The sequence below is a fragment of the Clarias gariepinus genome, chromosome 26 (assembly GCF_024256425.1).
Source record: "Clarias gariepinus isolate MV-2021 ecotype Netherlands chromosome 26, CGAR_prim_01v2, whole genome shotgun sequence".
Taxonomy (NCBI): Eukaryota; Metazoa; Chordata; class Actinopteri; order Siluriformes; family Clariidae; genus Clarias; species Clarias gariepinus.
Window position 1 is genome coordinate 19982891 of NC_071125.1, and position 19671 is coordinate 20002561.

Genomic DNA, 19671 nt, shown 5'->3' on the forward strand with positions numbered 1-19671 from the left:
CGCCCTCTGCTGGCAGAGCAGAACATCTCCTTACCAAGACAGCTATTTTACTGTTCTTTACAGCCACTATTGAGTCAATCCTAATAACATTTGTAATCTCCTGATGCAATATGGCCTCCAGTTGCCCAAGCCTATGTATTCTATACTCCATTCACTTATTCATTTAAACATCACCTTAAAACCAAAAGTACCAAAAGTGAAATAATTAATTGACTGATTGAAATTCTTTACCACTGCAGTGTACTTATTGTTTCTTGTTAAATATTTTATGCATTAACTATAAATAAATAAAGATTTATTCTGTTTTTTTTTTCTGTTCAATTCTTGATAATATTGAAGTTAAAATAAACTTTTATCCAAAGCCACATTTCATCCATATATGTTAACATGTGTTGTCTTGTTTTTTCAGGCTTGTTTTTTTTTCCCCACAATTTTTTAATTTGTAAAAAGCCTTTTAAGTGTTTAGGTCACTCATAGTGTCATGAAATAAACAGAGCCTTCTTTTAGCTATACTTAAAATACCTGTGGTTTAGTGTATTTATGTGTTTTTTGTGTTTCTCTAAGCCTCCACCCTTTTTTCAAGCTCTAAATAGTCAATAGCCAATCTGTAATCTGCCAAGCTTTCATGAGAGGATACTGTAGTTCTTCTTCTTCTTTGGCTGACTTTTTAGAGACTAAACTGTATTTAGCTTAAACTAAATGCCATTCTGTAATGCTATACACCATCTCTACACTCAGGTCATCTAATACACCCCATCTCAAAGCTAGGGTCTCCAATACACCCCATCTCTACACTCAGGTCCTAAAAAACCCTCCATCTCTACACTCAGGTCTTCTTATGCAACCCAACCTGAAACTAGGGTCCATTAATACACCCTATTTTTACGCTAGGGTCCTCTAATACAACCCATCACTACACTTAGATTCTCTAATGCAACCCAACCTGAAACTACCTGAAACCACTATTACGCCCTATCTCTACACTAGGGTCCCCTAAAACAACCCATCTCTACACTCAGGTCTTCTAATGCAACCCAACCTGAAACTAGGGTTCACTAATACACCAAATCATTTCACTAGGGTCTACTAATATGCCTCATCTCTTCACTAGGGTCCACTAGTACCATATCTCTACACTAGGTTTCTCTAATACACCACATCTCTACACGAGGGTCCACCAATACATTATATTGCTACACAAGGGGTCAACCAATACACCATATCACTACACTAGGGTCAACCAATACACCATATCACTACACTACAGCCCACTAATACACCCTATCTCACTACTCCAGTCATCTAGAACACTGCAGCTTGCACATTCAGTTACTCTGATGTGGTATTTTGGCAGTCTATGTAATTATGCTGAACCATATTTTCTGACTGTTCACCTCTGTCTTGTTCCCAGGCTCTACTGTCTCTGTATCACATTTTAGCTCCTTCCTCCTTTAACCATTTTTTAAAATGGTAGAATGAAGTTCAGAACACAAGAACATTTACACAGTCTCTTGGAAAAAATCCGGTAGTTTCCACCCAAGCGACATCAGCACCTGAGATTTCCAGATCTGGATTTCTCCCTGACACACGATCTGGATGTGATGTGTTTGGACATGGGGAGCATGTGGAAAAAAGGCATAGGCATTGACCCCAGACATGATCTTTAGAGCTCGGGGCTGGTACATGAGATGATCACAGTGATCTCTTGGTACCAGTAGACTTCATGCAGAGGCCGTTTTAACTGAAGAGAAATTATGAAGCAACTGTTTTCTTGTGCTGCAAAAACATATACATATACTGTATTATTATTATTAACTTTAAACCTCTACTTTTAGGTTGGTATGGTGCAATTATGTAGCTTAGACAATTTTAAAGGCACACTACATCCCAGCTTAATAGATACCCCAGTGATAAAGAGAGAACCATTTAGTCCTCTTTTTTAAAGTAAATTTTTATTAACAAGCTGAGCATTACGCATTTATAAAACAAAGATAAAACAAATTAAATTTAGTTATTTTTAATTAAATGCTCTATTTTTCTTGTTTAGGTCGAGGAAAAAAATATTGAGTCATTATAATAGTTCAAAAATGAAATTATAGGCTTTTAAAAAAAAGTTGTCAATTAAAACAATTGAAAGTATTATAAAACTCCTTCAAGGAGAAAATCCAACGAGTAATGTAACTAAAGCTGGTGGTTGGATCCAGTTAGCTGTAACAGAAACCAGTTTAAAATTTTTGATACTATGAAGCCAAAACCCAAAAAGCAAAGAGAATAAACAATAAACTTGGTGGACACTCGTGTAAATCTGGTAATTTTCTGTTTATATATCCATTTATTCCACTTCGAATAGCCACAGCAAGCTAATTCTTCTCGGGTTGGATTCTCAACAGGATAAAATTTATAGCTAGTGCACTATGTAGGGTGTAGAATCCCTTTGTTCCACACACCAACTAGTGCCCTTAGTCCGGGGTTAGGAAGGGATTTGGTATTCAGCTTTGTGTTAAACGCTAGTTAGCTTTGTATGTCGTATTAGCCTTGAATATTGTATTGTAAATCTGTCAGTGGGTTGGCTGAAGCTCACAGTCACAAAATTATGGAAGCAAAATAGTCTCATTAATAATTCTCACGGTGCACACATGCGTAAAACCCAATTCATGTGCACGAAAAAAAAATATATTCACAAAAATACAACTTTATACAACTACATAGTATACGTTTCACAAATGCAAAACACAATTCACGGTTGTACAACTGTGTACAATTTTTTTATGTTAATGTTTAACAGTGTATCATCGACTTTGAATGTTAAAATCGTGTTTCTTATGTGAATATCGCTGGATTTGTGTTTTTGAGACGTTGCTGGCACCAACGTGGGTCACTCGTACTTTTTAGCCAATCAGATGCGACCTCACCATTCAACCAATCAGAGCCCTCCAGGTCCGGAGCGCAGCACTCAAGTAGCTCAGCTTTGCACGCACGTGAGCATCGTGTCTTTTGTGTGAATTATTAATGAGACTATTTTGCTTCCATACGAAACTATCAGTACTGAAATGCCAGAACAAAACACACATGGAGCAAAAAGCAATTTGGACTGACTTAGGAGCCGTTAATAAAGATGCAGAGTGATGTTTATCAGGTTTTCTTCTTAAATGTGCTTCAGTGACTGTTTTTAAATGTGGGTTTTGCCAGGCAGGTGCTCTTTCCTCATTCCGGTTCTGTGTACTGCCACTGATTTATTTTTTTTTCCCCACTGAATTGCACAGGCCTACTTTCAACCATAAACAAACGCTCGGGAAAACAAACAGCCAGAAACCAAAGTTTGTAAAAGTGTTGGAAGAAGTCTGGCAGTTAAAAGGGGATTTAGATCTGCAAAAGGGAAAAATCAGCACTAACACCAGTATAGGAGAAAACAAGGTTCCAGTAGGTTAAAAAGAAGAAATCATGGAGGTAGATGATTAGGTGAAAATTAAAGAAATGGTAGTTCAGTGTAGTGTGCTCTAATAAAACATGTAAAGGTTACTACCTGATGAAAGCCACACAATTTAACCACTCATTTATAATACACATTTTGATGTCAGGTGAAGGACCAAAAGAAATGTTAAAGGTTGCCTCAACAGCACTAAAAATGCATGAAACCGCTGGACACTTTTCTCATTCCATAGAAAAAAGGTTTGGTGAGGATGATCACGCACCTTGCTGGAGGTGGCACAGTGTTTGAGTAGTTAGTACCTCCTGGGTTGAGGTTTCGATTCCCACCTCATTTGCATTTTCTCCCTGTGCTTGAAGGGTTCCCTCCCACAGTTTAAAAACATGCTAATTAGTCTAATTGGCATTTCTAAATTCTCCGTAATGTGTAAATAAGCATGTTTGTGCTTGTGCCCTGCGATGGATCGGTACCATGTATCATGCACATGTCCCCTGGGATAGACTCCAGGCTTCCTGCAACCTTGAACAGGACACATACAGAGAAATGATTGATTGAATAAGTGAGTGAGAGAGTGAATCAGCTTGATGGATAATGTAGTTTTTCTGTAGTGAAGTTAATGCCTCATAGAATTCAAGCCAGCAAAAAAGTGATTCATGCGGTTCAATAGATGATTCCATAATTGTTTCTCTATTTGATCTGGGGGGAAAATATTTGCTTTGTGTCATATCTGTGATTTTGCTACGAAAACAAAAAAGATCTGGGTTAAGGTCCTTTAAGTGTGGTGGTTTCATAATTTTTGCCGGCTTTGAGAAAAACGATCCTTCCTGGGAAACATCTGGTAGTTTAATGGTTTGGCATCCATTGCATAAGTCAAGTAATAGGGCAAAATTGCTTGCATTAGTAATGCCCCGTAGCACAGGCTGCAATCCTGGTGTAAAGACCTTATTATCATTTCACAGAGATGATTTACAGATTAGTTTGAATCAGTTGTGTCAGGTCAAGGAGACACTAAAATGTGCATAGGGCAGGACCAGGACAAGGCCCTACTAACATGCAAGACCACTGCGCTGGGAATATTCACCAAATACACCAACGATCACAGGCATCGTCAGTGTCACGTTTCATCCAACTCAAACTTCAGTGTCACCACACTCAAACCAGATGTTGTAAACTCTGGTAAGGTTTGTATTAAACAACCCAATTACTGGTGTGTTGTTGTAATGGAGATCACTTGTCAAGCACTTTCGTTTGAATACGCCCTGCTAAACATCGTGTCATTCATTCCCTGTCCTCTTTAGTACGCAATATGTCTCTTTGTCTGATCCTTATGATACAATTGGGCATCTTTGCTAACATGGACCACATGCTGGTAAGTCATAACTTCCTGTTTTGCATCACTTTTTCTAATCTTAGGGTGTACAGTGTGCTGATTGTGTCTTTGCAATCAGAGCAAAGGCTTTTCATGTGGTGAAGTGTTTCGTGTTGACCTTATGACAGCTGCTACCCATGCACAGCTGTAATTACAGCTCAAGAACTGGTTCAGGAAAGAATGTGAGGTTTTACTTCATATTCAATTAGCAGGGCTGGCACTGTAAACAGTTTATCTTAATACAGAAAAAAAAGGCTTTTTTGTTGTTTTTGTAAAAATCATGTATATTTCTAGTACCATAATCACGCCATATTTGCTGTATACACGCATACACACACACACACACACACACACACACACACACACACATACACATTACATATTGATGTTCATGGCTACATTCCTTTTTATTTCAGTGAAACTGAATGGTCAGGTTGGTGGCTAAAATGCCGCCATAAACATCAAATGAATAAAGTCATAATATCTTAAAAAAAAAGAAGAAGCATAAATTCCCTGATCAAATAGTAGATAATATAAAAACATCTTAAAGAAACACTGCAAAAAGCAAACAGTCCGGCATTGTTCTCCACATTTACAGAGCCGTTCATTTTGGTCCATAAAAGGATCTCTCAAGGAGATGTTGTGCACTAGCTTGCCTTTAAATACTAAGAACGAAGAGGAAGAGGAGACAGGCACACATTTGTTTCCCCTTACTGAATGTCCTGCTTTCTCTGGACTTATAATGATTTTTTTGGCCGGCGTCATTCAATACTTTGGATCCCTTGTCTCATTTATTTGAATTGTTAATCTGGCCCAACAACATAAAATTATTATTATTATTATTATTATTATTATTATTATTATTTTGCAAATTACACACTGAGCCAATGCAGAATTAACAGACAAATCATCTCATACCATTGTATATCACTGGCATTATAGCATATAGATCCTGATTGAAAAAAACAACACAAAAACAAACTATATACAATATCATATTTAACAAATGCACAGCATTTTTTTTGTTTATGAAACAGCACTCTGGATGCTCGGAAAGAAAACCAACAGGCAAATCAAGCTCCAGTTCAGACAGAGAGGTTTTGGTTACGTTGAAGGCGCTGGTTAGTCATTTCCTGCACTGGTATATGTCTCTCATGCCCATCTGTGCGTTGGTAGGATTTGGGCAGATTCTGATTGGCACATTCAGCCGATTGCTCCTGAACTGGGCTGGCGTAGGGCTCTTCATCTCCGCTGCTGCCCAGCGACGTCTGGCTGACGTATACCATGATAACATCACCAGTGAAGTTCATCACCTGGCCGGTCGAGATGAATGTGGTGTTGTTGTTTCCCGTCACCTGAGCTGGCAAGAAACACACAAAGACACAGTTCAGATTTTAGCCTCATTGCTATTTTTTAAGGCACAAACACTTGTTTATGCGTATATTAAAACCATGGATTGTCCCAAATTTTATAATGTTTGTTCTTACAATATACAGAGCCTTAGATAAGTATTCACACTTAATTGGGATTCTACATAAAATCATTCATAATACTGAAGTGGGTGAGTGATTTAGCTATTTAGGATTTAATTATATTTTTTTATAGCACCTGCATTTTTCGGCAACTTATAAAATAGCACTTAATCTAGCATATTCTGTTACTTAGTATTAAATTTTTTTATATATTTAAATCATTCACTGACATTAACTTGTCGACATGACGAAATTTCCTGAACTGAGGTTATGAAATTGTAACTTGCACTTGATATAAACACACATGAGAATAACAGAATACAGTTATGACAGTAAAAACTACCTTTATTTCTCTCTATAATCCCCTGCTACTGTTTTGTTACTATCAACGTTGAAAGTTTTCTCAGTATGATGGAGCCATAATCAGACTACCTGCCTTCATGTCTGAAACGTTGGCCTCCCAGGAACTCCTTTTATTCCCCAAATAATTGGAAATAGTTTGGAGATTGCCTAGTTCCTGTAATGCGTAAGTGGTGTTTGTGAATGATAGATTGTGTGTAAAGTTTCCACAGTTGGATGCGGCTTTTCCGCAAGTTGGCGACAAATTATACGAATTTCAAGTAACAGGTGTTCCACTCTCTTAATGGTCATCTGAACGACTGCAGTGCACCTTAGCCAGGATCGTCATTCATGGATGCACAGGCTTTTTTTAAAAACGTTTGCACCGTTCAAGTGTTTTTATCTGCTTGGAATCTTCTATAAATTCAGTTTCATGTCTTCATTCATAAGAAATTTCTTAACAATTTGTTACACGTACAATATGCTAATCTAATTGCATGTATTACTACTCTGCTTTTGGCTCACTGTATATGGGATTCACTATTAAACAAACAGATTCACAAACCGTTCAGGCCTTGATGTATATGATAGCATTATCCAAACTGTTGCTGCAAAGTTTGAAGCACAAAATTGTCTAGAATTTCATTCTATGGGCCCCAAAGTGGTGCGGTGGTAAAGTGCTCGCCCAATCAGCTGGAGATAGCTAGTTTGATTCCTGGGTGGTTTTGTAGCCTATTGCAGTCGGGACCCTAGAGAGAGCTGAATAGCCAAGCTCTGTCAGAGGGGTGGGATGGGAGGTAATCAATCACGGCTCTACAGCCAATCATGGGCGCCTGTGAGCTCAAGCAAGCGGAAGGAGCGGATAGCGCTATCCTCCGAGTTTGTTACGCCGCAAACTATGGCAAAAGATGTTGGAGGGCATCACGTAGTTTGGAGGAAAGATTGTAGTCTGATTAGGGGGGAAGCATTTCATTCTATGCTGTGGCATTATTATTTTGGTTCACCGTGTGTGCCAGCATAAGAGTGCCACTGTCCACTTATGGTCCCTACTGAACACCTTTGGGACGCACTGGAACACTGTCTGCTCCCCAGGTGCACCCCTCCTTAGCCAACATCAATGCCTGACCTCACTAATCTAAATCTAATCCAAAGGAAAGTGGAATTTATTATAACAGCAAAAGCAGGAATGCTGGTATGAGGGTGCACAAAGTTTTGGTTATATAGTACAGAACTGTAAGCGTACAGTATGTATGATGCAGGATAGCAAATGAATACTTTAAAAGATATTTAAGGAAAATTGAAAAAGAGGTACAGCACGTTTAAAAATAGATTTCCTTTCCTGGAGTCAAATACTAATTGAACAAGCCTCATGATGGCATGCGGTAATAAAATGCTTTGCATTTTCTACCAGTATGTCACCCCTACCAGGATCAAACGTCATATTACACCCATAGCACAACAAGCGAGATCAGTTTCTATTATTCAAGGAAGGAAAAAAGCTGCGGAACATAATTTGTGCCTTACTGTACATTTTACGCGCTAATTCAGCCCTTATAGAGCAGATGATATTTCTGTGTCTTCCGGATGCAAAAATAAGCATAGTTTCCTTCCGCCAAGCATGTCGACTAGTTCCCTAAAATACGGTGGATTTTTTTACTGCAGCAGGCACTCGACAGAGAGACAGACTGGCAGTGAATCATTCTTTACACATCTTTTACTCATTAAGCCATGATTTATCACGTGCCAGAGCCCCGGTGTCCACTCTGGCTAGGGTTGTTTTTTTCACCAGTGTTGTTTACTGGAAAATCATTTACTGGAGGGGTACGAATAATTCTTATAAAATAACACCCTAGATATGCAGTATTTATTAACAAGATCTTTCGGGAAAAAGTACAGGAACCGTCAAAAGTTTTCGTTTGTTTGTTAGATTGTTTGGTTGTTTTTTTGGCACAAATAAGAATGCTACACTAAACACGCATATCCAACAGATTAGCCAAGGCGTTAGTTAAATGTTATGGGAAAGGGGTGTTTATCTTCTCTTTTGTAGGCCATAAGGCTCATGATCAAATCTCTGGGAGAAAAACGATTGCCCCCGCTGAGCCGAGCGACTCTATGAGACATTAGAAAACATCTTGTTTTAATTTTGAATGGGACTGTTTCAACATCTGAAATGTTTGTAATTTAACATAATACATGACACCTCTTTATATCTCAGTGGAAGAAATACCAGGTTTTCGTCATTGGTGTTGTAAGTCTTCTGATATACAGGAAATATGTCTACTAGTAGAGGCTGAAGATCAGCTGCTCAACAAATCCTGACCTTTTTAAAGTCTTCCTTTTTTATTTAGCTTCATAGGGTCGTTCATGGGGTTGTTCAAGCCGAACCGATAAATGAACACTTTTAAGTTATTATTAACCTTTAAAGTTCTCTTTATTTCTTCATATGATCTCCTGCTACACCCAAACACCAATGCACTTATCCCAGCGTTTAACTAGTGCTTAGATACTATCAAGGTGAAAAGTTGCGGCAATAACTCCAAGCCAAGTTCCTGGAATTTTCCAAGTGGTGCGGTAGAAAGTATGAGGTTGTGCATTGTCCTGCAAAAACCATTTGGTGATCAGACCGTTTTTTTTCCCCTCCTAAGACTGTTCATGGGAATGACTGCAGTGGGCTCCAAGCCACCTTGGCCAGGATCTTCATTCACAGACATACAGCCTTCTTTAAACCTTTTGCACCATTCAAATGTCTTACTGGAGCTAAGAGTCTCATCACTTGTGCTTGAAGTCTTCTGGTTTCATGCCATTATTTATGAGAAGTCCCATTTTGACTCGAACACCGCTCATATTGTTGCATCTTGTGGTCAGATGCAACAAATGCTAATAGAGTCCCATTGGCGCAGGAGTCATGCTGTTCCATGCTTGCTCTATGAACATGGACCAGTAGGCAGGACACTTGATGACAGTGTTGCCATGGTTGCTATTTTTTTTGGTAATGGAATGACAGTAAATTATTCGAGTACTATAGCATCAGTGTATCACCCTCTCAACTTAATTTTGTTTGAGGCTATGATGTTGTCAGTGCCATGTAAAACGCCTCACTAAAAATCTACTTAGTAGTAGAATCTGCGATTGATAAGAACTTTTTCACTACCTTCAAACTCTCAGTAGCAATTTAAATACCTTACCACATGTAAGAGCAGTCTCCAAGCTCTGGCTCTGGATTTCCAAATCCGCATCAGCTTTGGGCTGGTTGTTATCTGCGCTGGAGATGAGCGACAGCCCCTGGTTGTTGCTTGTGCTAAGCGACGAAAGTACGGCGGTGGATTCGATGCTGCAGCATTGCGGCTCATTTCTCTCATAAGCGCTCGTGTCGCTGTGTAAATCCCTGACCACTGACATGACCTCCTTGCCAGCTCCACTGCTATAGTCCAGGTAGAGCTCCTGGGAGCCCTGAAGGCATCCAGGAACGTTCTCAGTGTAAAAGTTCCCACATAGAGGAGGCTCTTTCAGGCTGCCGTTGTCATCCTTCCTTGGTTCGGGGACCACGTTGTCCACCTGAGCACAGGAGCAGCATCCAGCCAGGCCGGTCGCCACCAGCTCACTGCAGTCCTCGTTCTCGCCCACCTCCACCGGCTCCTTCATGATCAAGCAGCTGCAGGAGCTGCCAGGATGTGGGGTACATGGACTCTCAGATCCCTCAGCAGAGCTGCCTGATGATCCATCAGCCCGGTCCTTTTCCAGCTTGGAGGAGTATGGGGTCTTCTTGTTTCCTTGAGCCTTGTCTAGCCCAGGGGAATCACGAACAGATTTGGAGCACATGCTCAGGTATTCTGGAGTGCCTTCATCCACCTGAGATGTGATCTCATACAGGGGGCGGTTGCTATTGTACGGTGGTGTTAGTGTCTCCTGGGGAGGAATAGATTCAAGTCTGTATTATTGTAAGTGATTGATTAAATGATCGGCAATATAAAACAGCTGATTTTAGCACCTCCTTACTTACTTGTTGGATTCTGCTCTGTTTAATGTTCTGAACACAAGTTCGTAGATTGACTGGGAAAAGAAAAACATCTTTAATAATCAGAAGCATGAATGAAAAAATCTAAGACCGTAAAATGAATATGATTCTCATTCGGATGTACCTGAGAGGATGTTCAGTTTATCCTTGTAGCAAGAAAGAATCACAGCACACATGACGATTATAGCACAGGGTATCGCCACAACAGCCCACGATGGTGGAGGCTCTAGGGAACGATTGCGGAAAAGATGGTTTAACACAGGACAAACTTTCATACTGTAACTGTATTTGTACCGTAAACATTGTAGGTCACGTACCAAAGGGTGGTCCACACACCACATCCGCTACATGACTGCCTGGCTTTTCCTCGGACTTGCCAATGGCTTTACAGCTGAAAAAAAGTACCAGACTTATCAGTACAAGAATCTACAGCAAAATTTGTCACTTCTGTTTTTATCGCTCAACGCTTTCCGCAAAGAGTTACAATTAAAATGACCGACTAAGGAAAAACAGGCTGTTTCCAAGGGAAGTGGTGGAGAAATTAGTCATACTACCGCAGCATGGTAAAACTGCGGGGGCTTTTAAAGCTCCTGTGACCTGAGAGCACCGCCAGAAAAACAGCACTAGTGAGAATAAGCACTGCGCCTGCACAAATGGACCCTGTGTGTGTATGATCTACAAATCAGGGGTTAGTTCAAACATTGAGCACATACTCACTCTGTCCATTTCTTGCACGCCTCGACCGAGTTGGAATCCGAGAAAAAGCCGTAGTCGCAGTCCTTACATGCCTGTTTTCCAGTCTCTTAAATGACAAAGTAGAGAAACAGATCATAGCAGAAAAATGTTAATGCACTTTTTAAGACATACCACTGTGGTTTATGCACGTAAACTTTCAGCAAGTTATTTGTCTTAAAGCAGATCATGCAGTAATTGGTCTGAATAACTACAGTAATAGTAACAAGAACGGCATGTACAGTAGTTACGAAAATGAAGAATGTCTGAAGGATCTTAAGCAGCACAATGACACTGTAGGACCTGATATACAGTAATGTAAAAATATCCATAACCATCTCTATCTACTCCTTTGGGGTCCTCCACCTTCACCATGGTTTATAAACCCAGACTAGTGAGCTGTAATTACTAATAATATACTTCTCGATCAATTTTGTGCTTCAAAAGAGACAACATTTCTATATTCTATATATACACAAAATTCCACAGAAGTTGCCAAATGTATTTCTTCAACGAGTTAAGGGATATATGTATTTTTTCACATTTATTATTCCAAAAAGTCAAAAATGTCTTGGGAAAAAGTCTTAAAATATTAAATTTCCAAGTGTTTCAGTGAGTATCTTTGGACTTATACTTTCTAAATGTTTCTATTGCTTTTTTTTTCCCTTTCGTCATATTTTCTGTACTTAAATAAGGTATATAATCATTTAAATGAATGATACTGACTGGCATCAGTACCACAACATATCAAAATATCTGTGCACCGTCTTAAAATCCTCTAACTTGTGTCAAACCACAAACCGCGGCAGACCACCAAGCTACTGATTTTGTAATTATGAGTCATTTATTTTATGAGTCGCATTTATCTTTGGTGCCGGAAAACGAACCAAAACCAACAACAGTAGTTTGTGGAATAGTTCGAGACACTTATATGTCAAGTCAATTCATCTTGAAATGTGTATCTGGATGAAATGATGTAGTTAATGAGGTGTTACCTCCTGCGAGTCCTTGGCCTGGAGGACAGGGTTTGATTCTATCACAAAACTCGCAATAGCTGGTGGTACACTGGAAGCCCTCTTTACACTGACACGGCTCGAGCTCAGTGGTGCTGCTCGGGTTCGGCCGGTAAAATCCTTTCCCTGTGATATACAGAGAGAGAGAGAGAGAGAGAGAGACTGAGCTTAGTTAACTGTAGCTTTATTTCAGTTTTCTCTCTGGAAACCTAAAATCAACTCCAGAATTATTGGCACCCTTCACACGTCAAGATACACAACTTGGTAAAAGTTAATGGTGTTAAAAGTATTAGCACTCACATTAATTATGAACTAGTTGTTCACTCTACTGAGGAACTAACCTAATATAAGCTTCCCTGCAGTTTGTAACTACTGTAATGTAAATGTGAACTCTCGAACATGAAGTTCTTGATATTCTCATGTTCTCTGGTTTTTAGTTGAGTTTCAAACCCCACAAAAATGTTAAAAAAAAAAAGCCATTGCAATATATTTTTTTTTTGCTTTCCCTTTTTAGTTTTAAGTCGGTTATATGGGGTCATTATCTTGGTGAAAGTTCTATCTACAGCCAAGTGGTAACCTCCTGGCAGAGGTGACTACGATTAAGGCTAAAGTATCAAACTGGACTACATCCCACTGGAGCCATTGGTCTAGGAATGGAAAAAAGACCCAATGTATCAGTGACCCAGTAAATTTTTTTTCAATGTGTATGCAGATCTCTTTTCTTTTTTTGAAGCAACACACAATGGTGAGCAGTTACAAAATTTACTCACACATTTGTAAGTTTTCCAGAATTCTGATTGTGCTGATTGATATTTTTACCAATTACCATATATTGATTAGGGGAGTGGTGGCTCAAGTTCTACTGTAGGTTGTTAATTTGAGGATCAGGGCTTGAGCCCCACTGTCCAAAACTATTCCAATACAAATACATACTACTGCCAATAAATGGGAGGGTTAAAAAAAAAAATGGGAGTGTTGCATTCGGCATAAAACCTGTGTTTTTAGTTGTGTGTGCAGATCAGATGCTCCCCTGAAGAACGTTACCAGTTTATATTATACGGGTTGACGTATTCATGTGCCTCAATGTATAATATAGGTTGGAATAATAAAGATGAATGTCTGACCCTCGTCACAGAACTTCTGCGGATAGCACCTCTTCTCAGTGGTATATTTTGACTGGTACTCGTTCTTCCCACATGGACGACACTTAGTGTCCTCATTCTCGGTGCATGTTGCAGACAGATACGTTCCTGTATTCAGAAGAAAGAGTGTTAATTTTTATACATGTTTAAATTCCTTTTTTCACGTAAAGTCTACTTGGAGTTTGTCACATAGTTTCTGCATTATCAGAAGTATGTAAGTTTGACCATGGGGCTTTTTTTTATGGAGCAGAGACTAAACTGAGGTTTTCATTCTGGAGGGCTCTGTGGCTACATGGGTGTTCCTCCTTTACACACACTTCCCTTTTAAAACTCCAAACATTTCAAAGCTTTGTCCGAATCAGTGCAGGTTTGAAGAAAAGCAGATGAAAAGTATTGAAAGATTATTTACCTGGTTTGCACTTGCTACAGCATTTATTTCCTTGCAGGTACTGCAAATCGTTGCAAATTGGTTTGGCATGTTTTCTCTGGAAGTATAACAAGAAAAAAAATGATATAAGTAAATAACGATTAAAAATGTTTAAAAGCTACAGTATCAGGTGAATTCTGTTTATTGAAATTCACACCAGATTGTTAAATTCTATAAAACCGTAACAATCATTCTTACATGGCAAATGTAATACTACATGAAATTTAAAACTACTATGGTGTCAGAATCTCAAAGTCTCATGAGGTCATGACCTCAGAGAGCGTATAGGGTTTATAGCCACTAACCACTTCCCTGCTGATACCACAAAAAATGTGCACGGGTTTTTACAAGTAAAGGCTTTTCATCTGTTAACTAAAATGCAGAGTAGGCTCGGAGACGGTCTAAAATATCCCGACTAAGGCTGTGAAGTGCCAAGATCAGCAGAGGGGAGCGGACAAGCCACGTGTTCCATTTAGTCGACCTCTTTAATGAGCTGCAAACAATATTTGGGTCCAATTCCAAAAACATGGTTTGGCATGGCCAACTTTGCAATTTAGTGTTTTTTATTATTATTATTATTATTATTATTATTATACAGCGGTTGTCACAGAAATAACACAGAATTGTTTGAACGACTCTATAAGGCTCGGCCGACTCTAATGAGAGTTTTATTTATTTGGCAGATGCGTTCATCTGAAGCGACTTCTAGAGTTAAGCCCGAGTCCAATCCAAGCACCAGCCTTGCTGCAACAGTCGCTGGGATTTGACCTTACAACCTTCAATAGCACTGATCCTTACAAGCAAACCTTTCCTGTTCATCTAAACTGTCGGTACTGTATTTCCAAATGAACTCTATTTCCACTAGATCATGGGTTCAATGCCTAGGGATGGAACATTTCAAGAATAAAAGCTTTCTCTGAGTTCAACGCTTATATTTAAATATTTCTGAATGCTTTTCCCTGTGTCGCATAAATGGATTTTTATTATTGATGTTTATGTTACAAATATTTGAAATAGGTAAATAATATTCGACAAAATGATTTATAAGATAAACATACACAGCTCTCAACCTGTTAACCAACATTGAGTAGGTTAGCAAAATCTTTCTCACTGTTTTAACTCTGCACTTCGTGTGAACCTGCACCCAGTGTAATCTTTTCTTAGATTAGATTCCTAAATCTTAGATTCCTTGACAGGAGTGAAACCGTTGTCGTAGCCCATCCAGATCAACGTTTGACATGTTGTGCATTCGAAGTTGCTTTCAACACATCTGGATTACTCTAATTAGCTACTAATTATAAATTATAATAGTAAACGCATCTATCAGTCTTGGATAGGTAACTGCTTTATCAATTAAGTGTGTGGAGTGTGGATAAAAAAACAAGTCCTTGCTGTTTCTTATTTATTTAATGACAGTGTGTGTTAAAAATGTCAACCAATCAATTAAATTGCGAGGTTGAATCTCAACAGCCGTCCATAGCCGGAAGTCCAAGCGAAGCATAATTACTTTCTATCTTGTCATTAAGAGCAAGATTACCCAGTCGCGGGGTGTCTGTGAGCTCATGTATGTTGAAGAGGGCAGATAGCACTTTCATCTAAGATATTTCTGCAAACCCAAAAAATGTCATGGCTGGCTTCGGATATCTGGGAGCGACCATGTGCTAATCTTTAGCCATTGGGTCATACTGTAGCTGGTCTGTGGGTGGGAATTGACAGTTAAAATAAAACTAAAACCGTAAAAAAAAAAAAACTATATTATACAGTATGTTAAACACTAAGCGGTATTTCTAATCATGAAGTTTCAGACATTCCTTAACCATGGCACCTTCTCAAACAGTTACATGACACCCAGATTTGCCCCAAAAGAGTTTTTTTACGTCTTCTAAAAATATTTTAAAATTTCTTTAGAAGAGGTAAAAATATTGTAAACTAATGAAATGTCTCATTTTGATTAAATGTTCTGAAAAAAGTTAACCCAGTTCGTCCAGATGTTTGACTGATACTGTGCATACGATAGAACACCCACTCCTGTCCAACTGTGTGTTTTGTGCTATGATATTATAAGGATGCTTAGAGACATGTTCCATTGTCGGTGTGGTTACAGAGCTTGGACTCGAACAATGTATGAGAAAGGAGACAGGAAACCCAAAGGAATGTCCAGAACTCATTTCTAGTCCTTTTGCATCCAACTAGCAGGGTATAACAAGCGACATGAAATATTTTCATTGACTAAATATATAAGAACATGGTCAGTGACGCCCTGAATAATTACATGTTGGAAAATAAGCATACAACTGCGACCGTTGTACGAGCATTCAACCGTGTTGAGCTCTGTCCTCCCAGAAACCGCTATATCATTTCAATCAGTTGGGTTCCAAAATGGAAAATCAATCTCAAGTTACTAACTGGGTGCCTTGTTTCTTTTGTGACAGATAGACAGAGAGAGAGAGAGAGAGAGAGGGAGAGAGAAAGTAAGTGAGGGGGTGTTTTGTTTTTCATATTGTACCTCTTTTGTGTGACTGTATTTTAGTCATGTCCATCACTGTTGCAAAAAAAAACAACATGGTGCATTTTCAAAACCAGTTTTCCACCAACCACAGAGTTTGCATAACTGCTACGGCAAAAGTTTTCACCTGGCAAGGTGATTTATTTAAAGCCGCGTCTATCAATACAGGGCAGGTTGTGTGTTTTATCACAGATTTTGCAAAGCACAAAGTAAAGACTAATTGAATTTGCTAGGTGCAACCTGTAAGCGCTAAAACGTGTCAAAACAAAACGTTAGTTTGACTTAAACGTTCTCATTCCCCTGCACAAGCCTCCACGTACTAATCTGGTCCCTTCTGTCAAGCACAAGTTGAGACCCGCAGGTCTGTGATGCAACGTTAAGCATGGCTCGTACGCTTTTCCCCCAGGCGAGCTTGAGATAAGCAAATTACCCACCGATGCAATGACCGAATGAAATGAATGTATATCAGTTTATGTAACTGTGTAAGCCTTTGAAGTGACAGCTCAGATGATGTTTGTATGGTAAGAATATTCTTTTTATAGATTGTTCTATAGACTGTTCTATTGAGTGACAGTTTTATCTTTACGGCGGGATGCGTAAATTGACAGGTTCATGCAAAGTAGATTCTTTCTTACATTTTATCAGATAGGGGCGTCAAACTGAAAAGCAGTGTCAAAAGAGGATAACGGGGACAGCGGCACGGTCATTTTAGTTGATGCTGTAAAGTGATCGCATGCTTTTTTTTTTTCTTTTTCTTTACAAGGCTCTTAAGCAGTGGTTCTAAAGTGAGGTCTGAGATTTGTTTCTTTAGTTGCAACAGTAAAGATCACATCATGCCATACCACATTTCATGATATAAACTGGTCTGGAACTGTTATTTCTAAAAACTGGTCGTTTAATTTAAGTAAATTTACTCCAAATCTCCATCTATTATTCATCCATCCATCTATTTAGAAACCTCTATAGAAAAGCCAATGTTGACCACTGTATTTATTCCAATTTGTACAACCATGGTAGTACCTCCGTTCAAAACTCACACACTTTCAATACACTAATCTGCATGTTTTTGGACTATGGGAGGAAACTGAAGAACCTGGAGGAAACCCAACAAGAATGGGCAGAACATGCTAACTGCACGCAGACCTGACATGGGAATCGAACCTAGGACCTGGAGGTGCAAATGCAAAAAGTGTTTACCAGTAAGACACTGTGCTGCCAATCCAAATCTGAATAACTCAAAAACAGTAGACTTGTATAAGTTCCTAAAGTGGAATGCTCATAATATAAAAAAAAATAAAAAACCTCTATGACTCAAATTTTTGAAAAACACAATATTATTGTATACATAAATAGTGTTCATGTGATAAATCTGACTATATTGGAATGTATTTAGCCTTTTTTAAATGATTTACAACCCCTAAATTAATAGATGGTGGAATAAAGATAGGTCTGTCCCCATGCCGGCACATCGGGTGACGGATACTCCTCACCCTGGAGATAAATCCGTTGTTTCTGTGACAGTTACTTAAGGGGTCGGGTTGCCAGCTTGATGCTTAATTGTCAATCGCCCACACTACGAGCATCTGCCTGCTTTTGGAGTGTGGGAGGAAACCAGAATACCCGGGGTAAAATCACCAAGAACATGCAAACTCCATGCGTACAGAAATGAGGTAGGAATCAAACCCCTAACCCTGGAGGTGCAAGGTGACAGTGCTAGCCACTACACCACTGTGTCGCCCCTACTTTAATAACACAAATTTAAAAAAAATTATGCGGCCATTATAAAACTAAAAAAATTTTAAAAATCACAAAAATATTCCCTAGGGTTGAACATCCACCCACACACCTCCCACACACACTAATGCCAAGAAGCACTTCCACATGTCAAGTTCCTCTCAGACTTCAAAATGGTCGAAAAATAAATAGCCAGAGTCTGGATTAAAGTTCAGACAGATTTCTTAAACAGAAAAACGAGAAGAAAAGAAAGTCAGAAAGTATGCTCTGAGGATGCCTGGACTCATTTACAGCTTGCGGTGTGGGATCTGGATGTAAACCAACATCCACTGCTTCCAGTAAAACAGTGTGCAAACAGATTTCAGATTTCACCCTGCACTAGAGTTAACACTTTAACTCCGATAAACATCAGCTGCATTTTATGAGCTTTGTCAGAACAACCCAAATCATCAAACATGTCATATATGTATCAGAGCGTGCATGAGACATGATCCTGACATCCAGTTTGTAATCAAAACAAGAATCTTACCTGGATGCATAAGGCAAAGATCAGGCAGTATATCCAGCCTCGAAATATCCAACTGGTGGAGAAGTATGCTCTCATGATTTGTAGTTTATAAAGAGTAACTATTAAAGTAGGATTAATATTTTTTTCCTTTTCTTTCTCAGAAAAACTCACAGTGTGTGCGTCTGTGTGTGTGTGTGTGTGTGTGTGACCGATACCCTTAAAGCATGTTCAGCTCCTTTTACATACAGCACTCTTTCACACTCTGTCCAAACTCTTCAGCTCTAACTGCTATAACTACAGTACACAACCCTGCAAGCCAAAAGGGGAGGAGCCGAGCTGAAAGTGGGCGTGGCTGCAGCGTTGCATGGGAGGACTCCTTTCTGAAATGCTTTGCTATTGGTCCGATGTAAATGTATGCAAATAAATATCGATCCACCTTTTGGTGCCCTGCCTGCTGGAGGGTGTTGTTTTTTGTTTTTTTGGTTTTAAAAGCAACCTAAAGAAAAACCTGAAAGAAAGAAAAATGCACCATATTTAATATATTATGCACTAAAGAAACAAAAAATATATAATAATAAAAATAAAAGACAAAAGATGAGTTGGACTAGATTTAAAAAAATGAAAAAATCATGCTTACATTTATCAGCCACAACATTAAAACCACTCACTCGTAGTCTATACTGCTTCATTCTTTATCCGGGAAACCAATAGGGCACCCTGGGTGGTGTGCCAACCCGTTACATAGTACACACACATACTGTACTTGTATACACACCCAGACACACACTGTCATGCCAATTAGCCTAATTTGCATGCCTCTGGGAAGAAACCGGTGTACCCGGAGAAAAGCCACCAAGCACAGGGAGAACATGCACACAGATCTCAAAGCGAATCGAACCTGGACCCTGGAGGTTCTAAGCCACAGTGCTAACCACAAAGCCACAACACGTTATCATTCATTATAAATTATATACCATGGGCACACAA

General features: G+C 39.1%; 1 protein-coding gene across 2 annotated transcripts; it reads right to left on the minus strand.

The window, feature by feature from the left end:
* Positions 1-5176: 5176 nt before the first annotated feature.
* tnfrsf11a (tumor necrosis factor receptor superfamily, member 11a, NFKB activator) lies at positions 5177-18946 on the minus strand. 2 transcript variants are annotated; one of them, XM_053487449.1, is made up of 10 exons: positions 18706-18945; positions 13919-13994; positions 13492-13617; positions 12350-12493; positions 11340-11424; positions 10940-11013; positions 10747-10848; positions 10608-10657; positions 9793-10513; positions 5177-6156 (listed from the first exon to the last, which is right to left on the minus strand). In XM_053487449.1, the coding sequence occupies exons 1-10, from the start codon at positions 18778-18780 to the stop codon at positions 5882-5884; spliced, it is 1728 nt and encodes a 575-aa protein (XP_053343424.1). In that variant the 5' UTR covers positions 18781-18945; the 3' UTR covers positions 5177-5881. The 2 variants fall into 2 exon arrangements, with proteins under 2 accessions (XP_053343424.1, XP_053343425.1); XM_053487450.1 differs by having other exon boundaries at positions 5946-6151; positions 18706-18946.
* Positions 18947-19671: the final 725 nt, after the last annotated feature.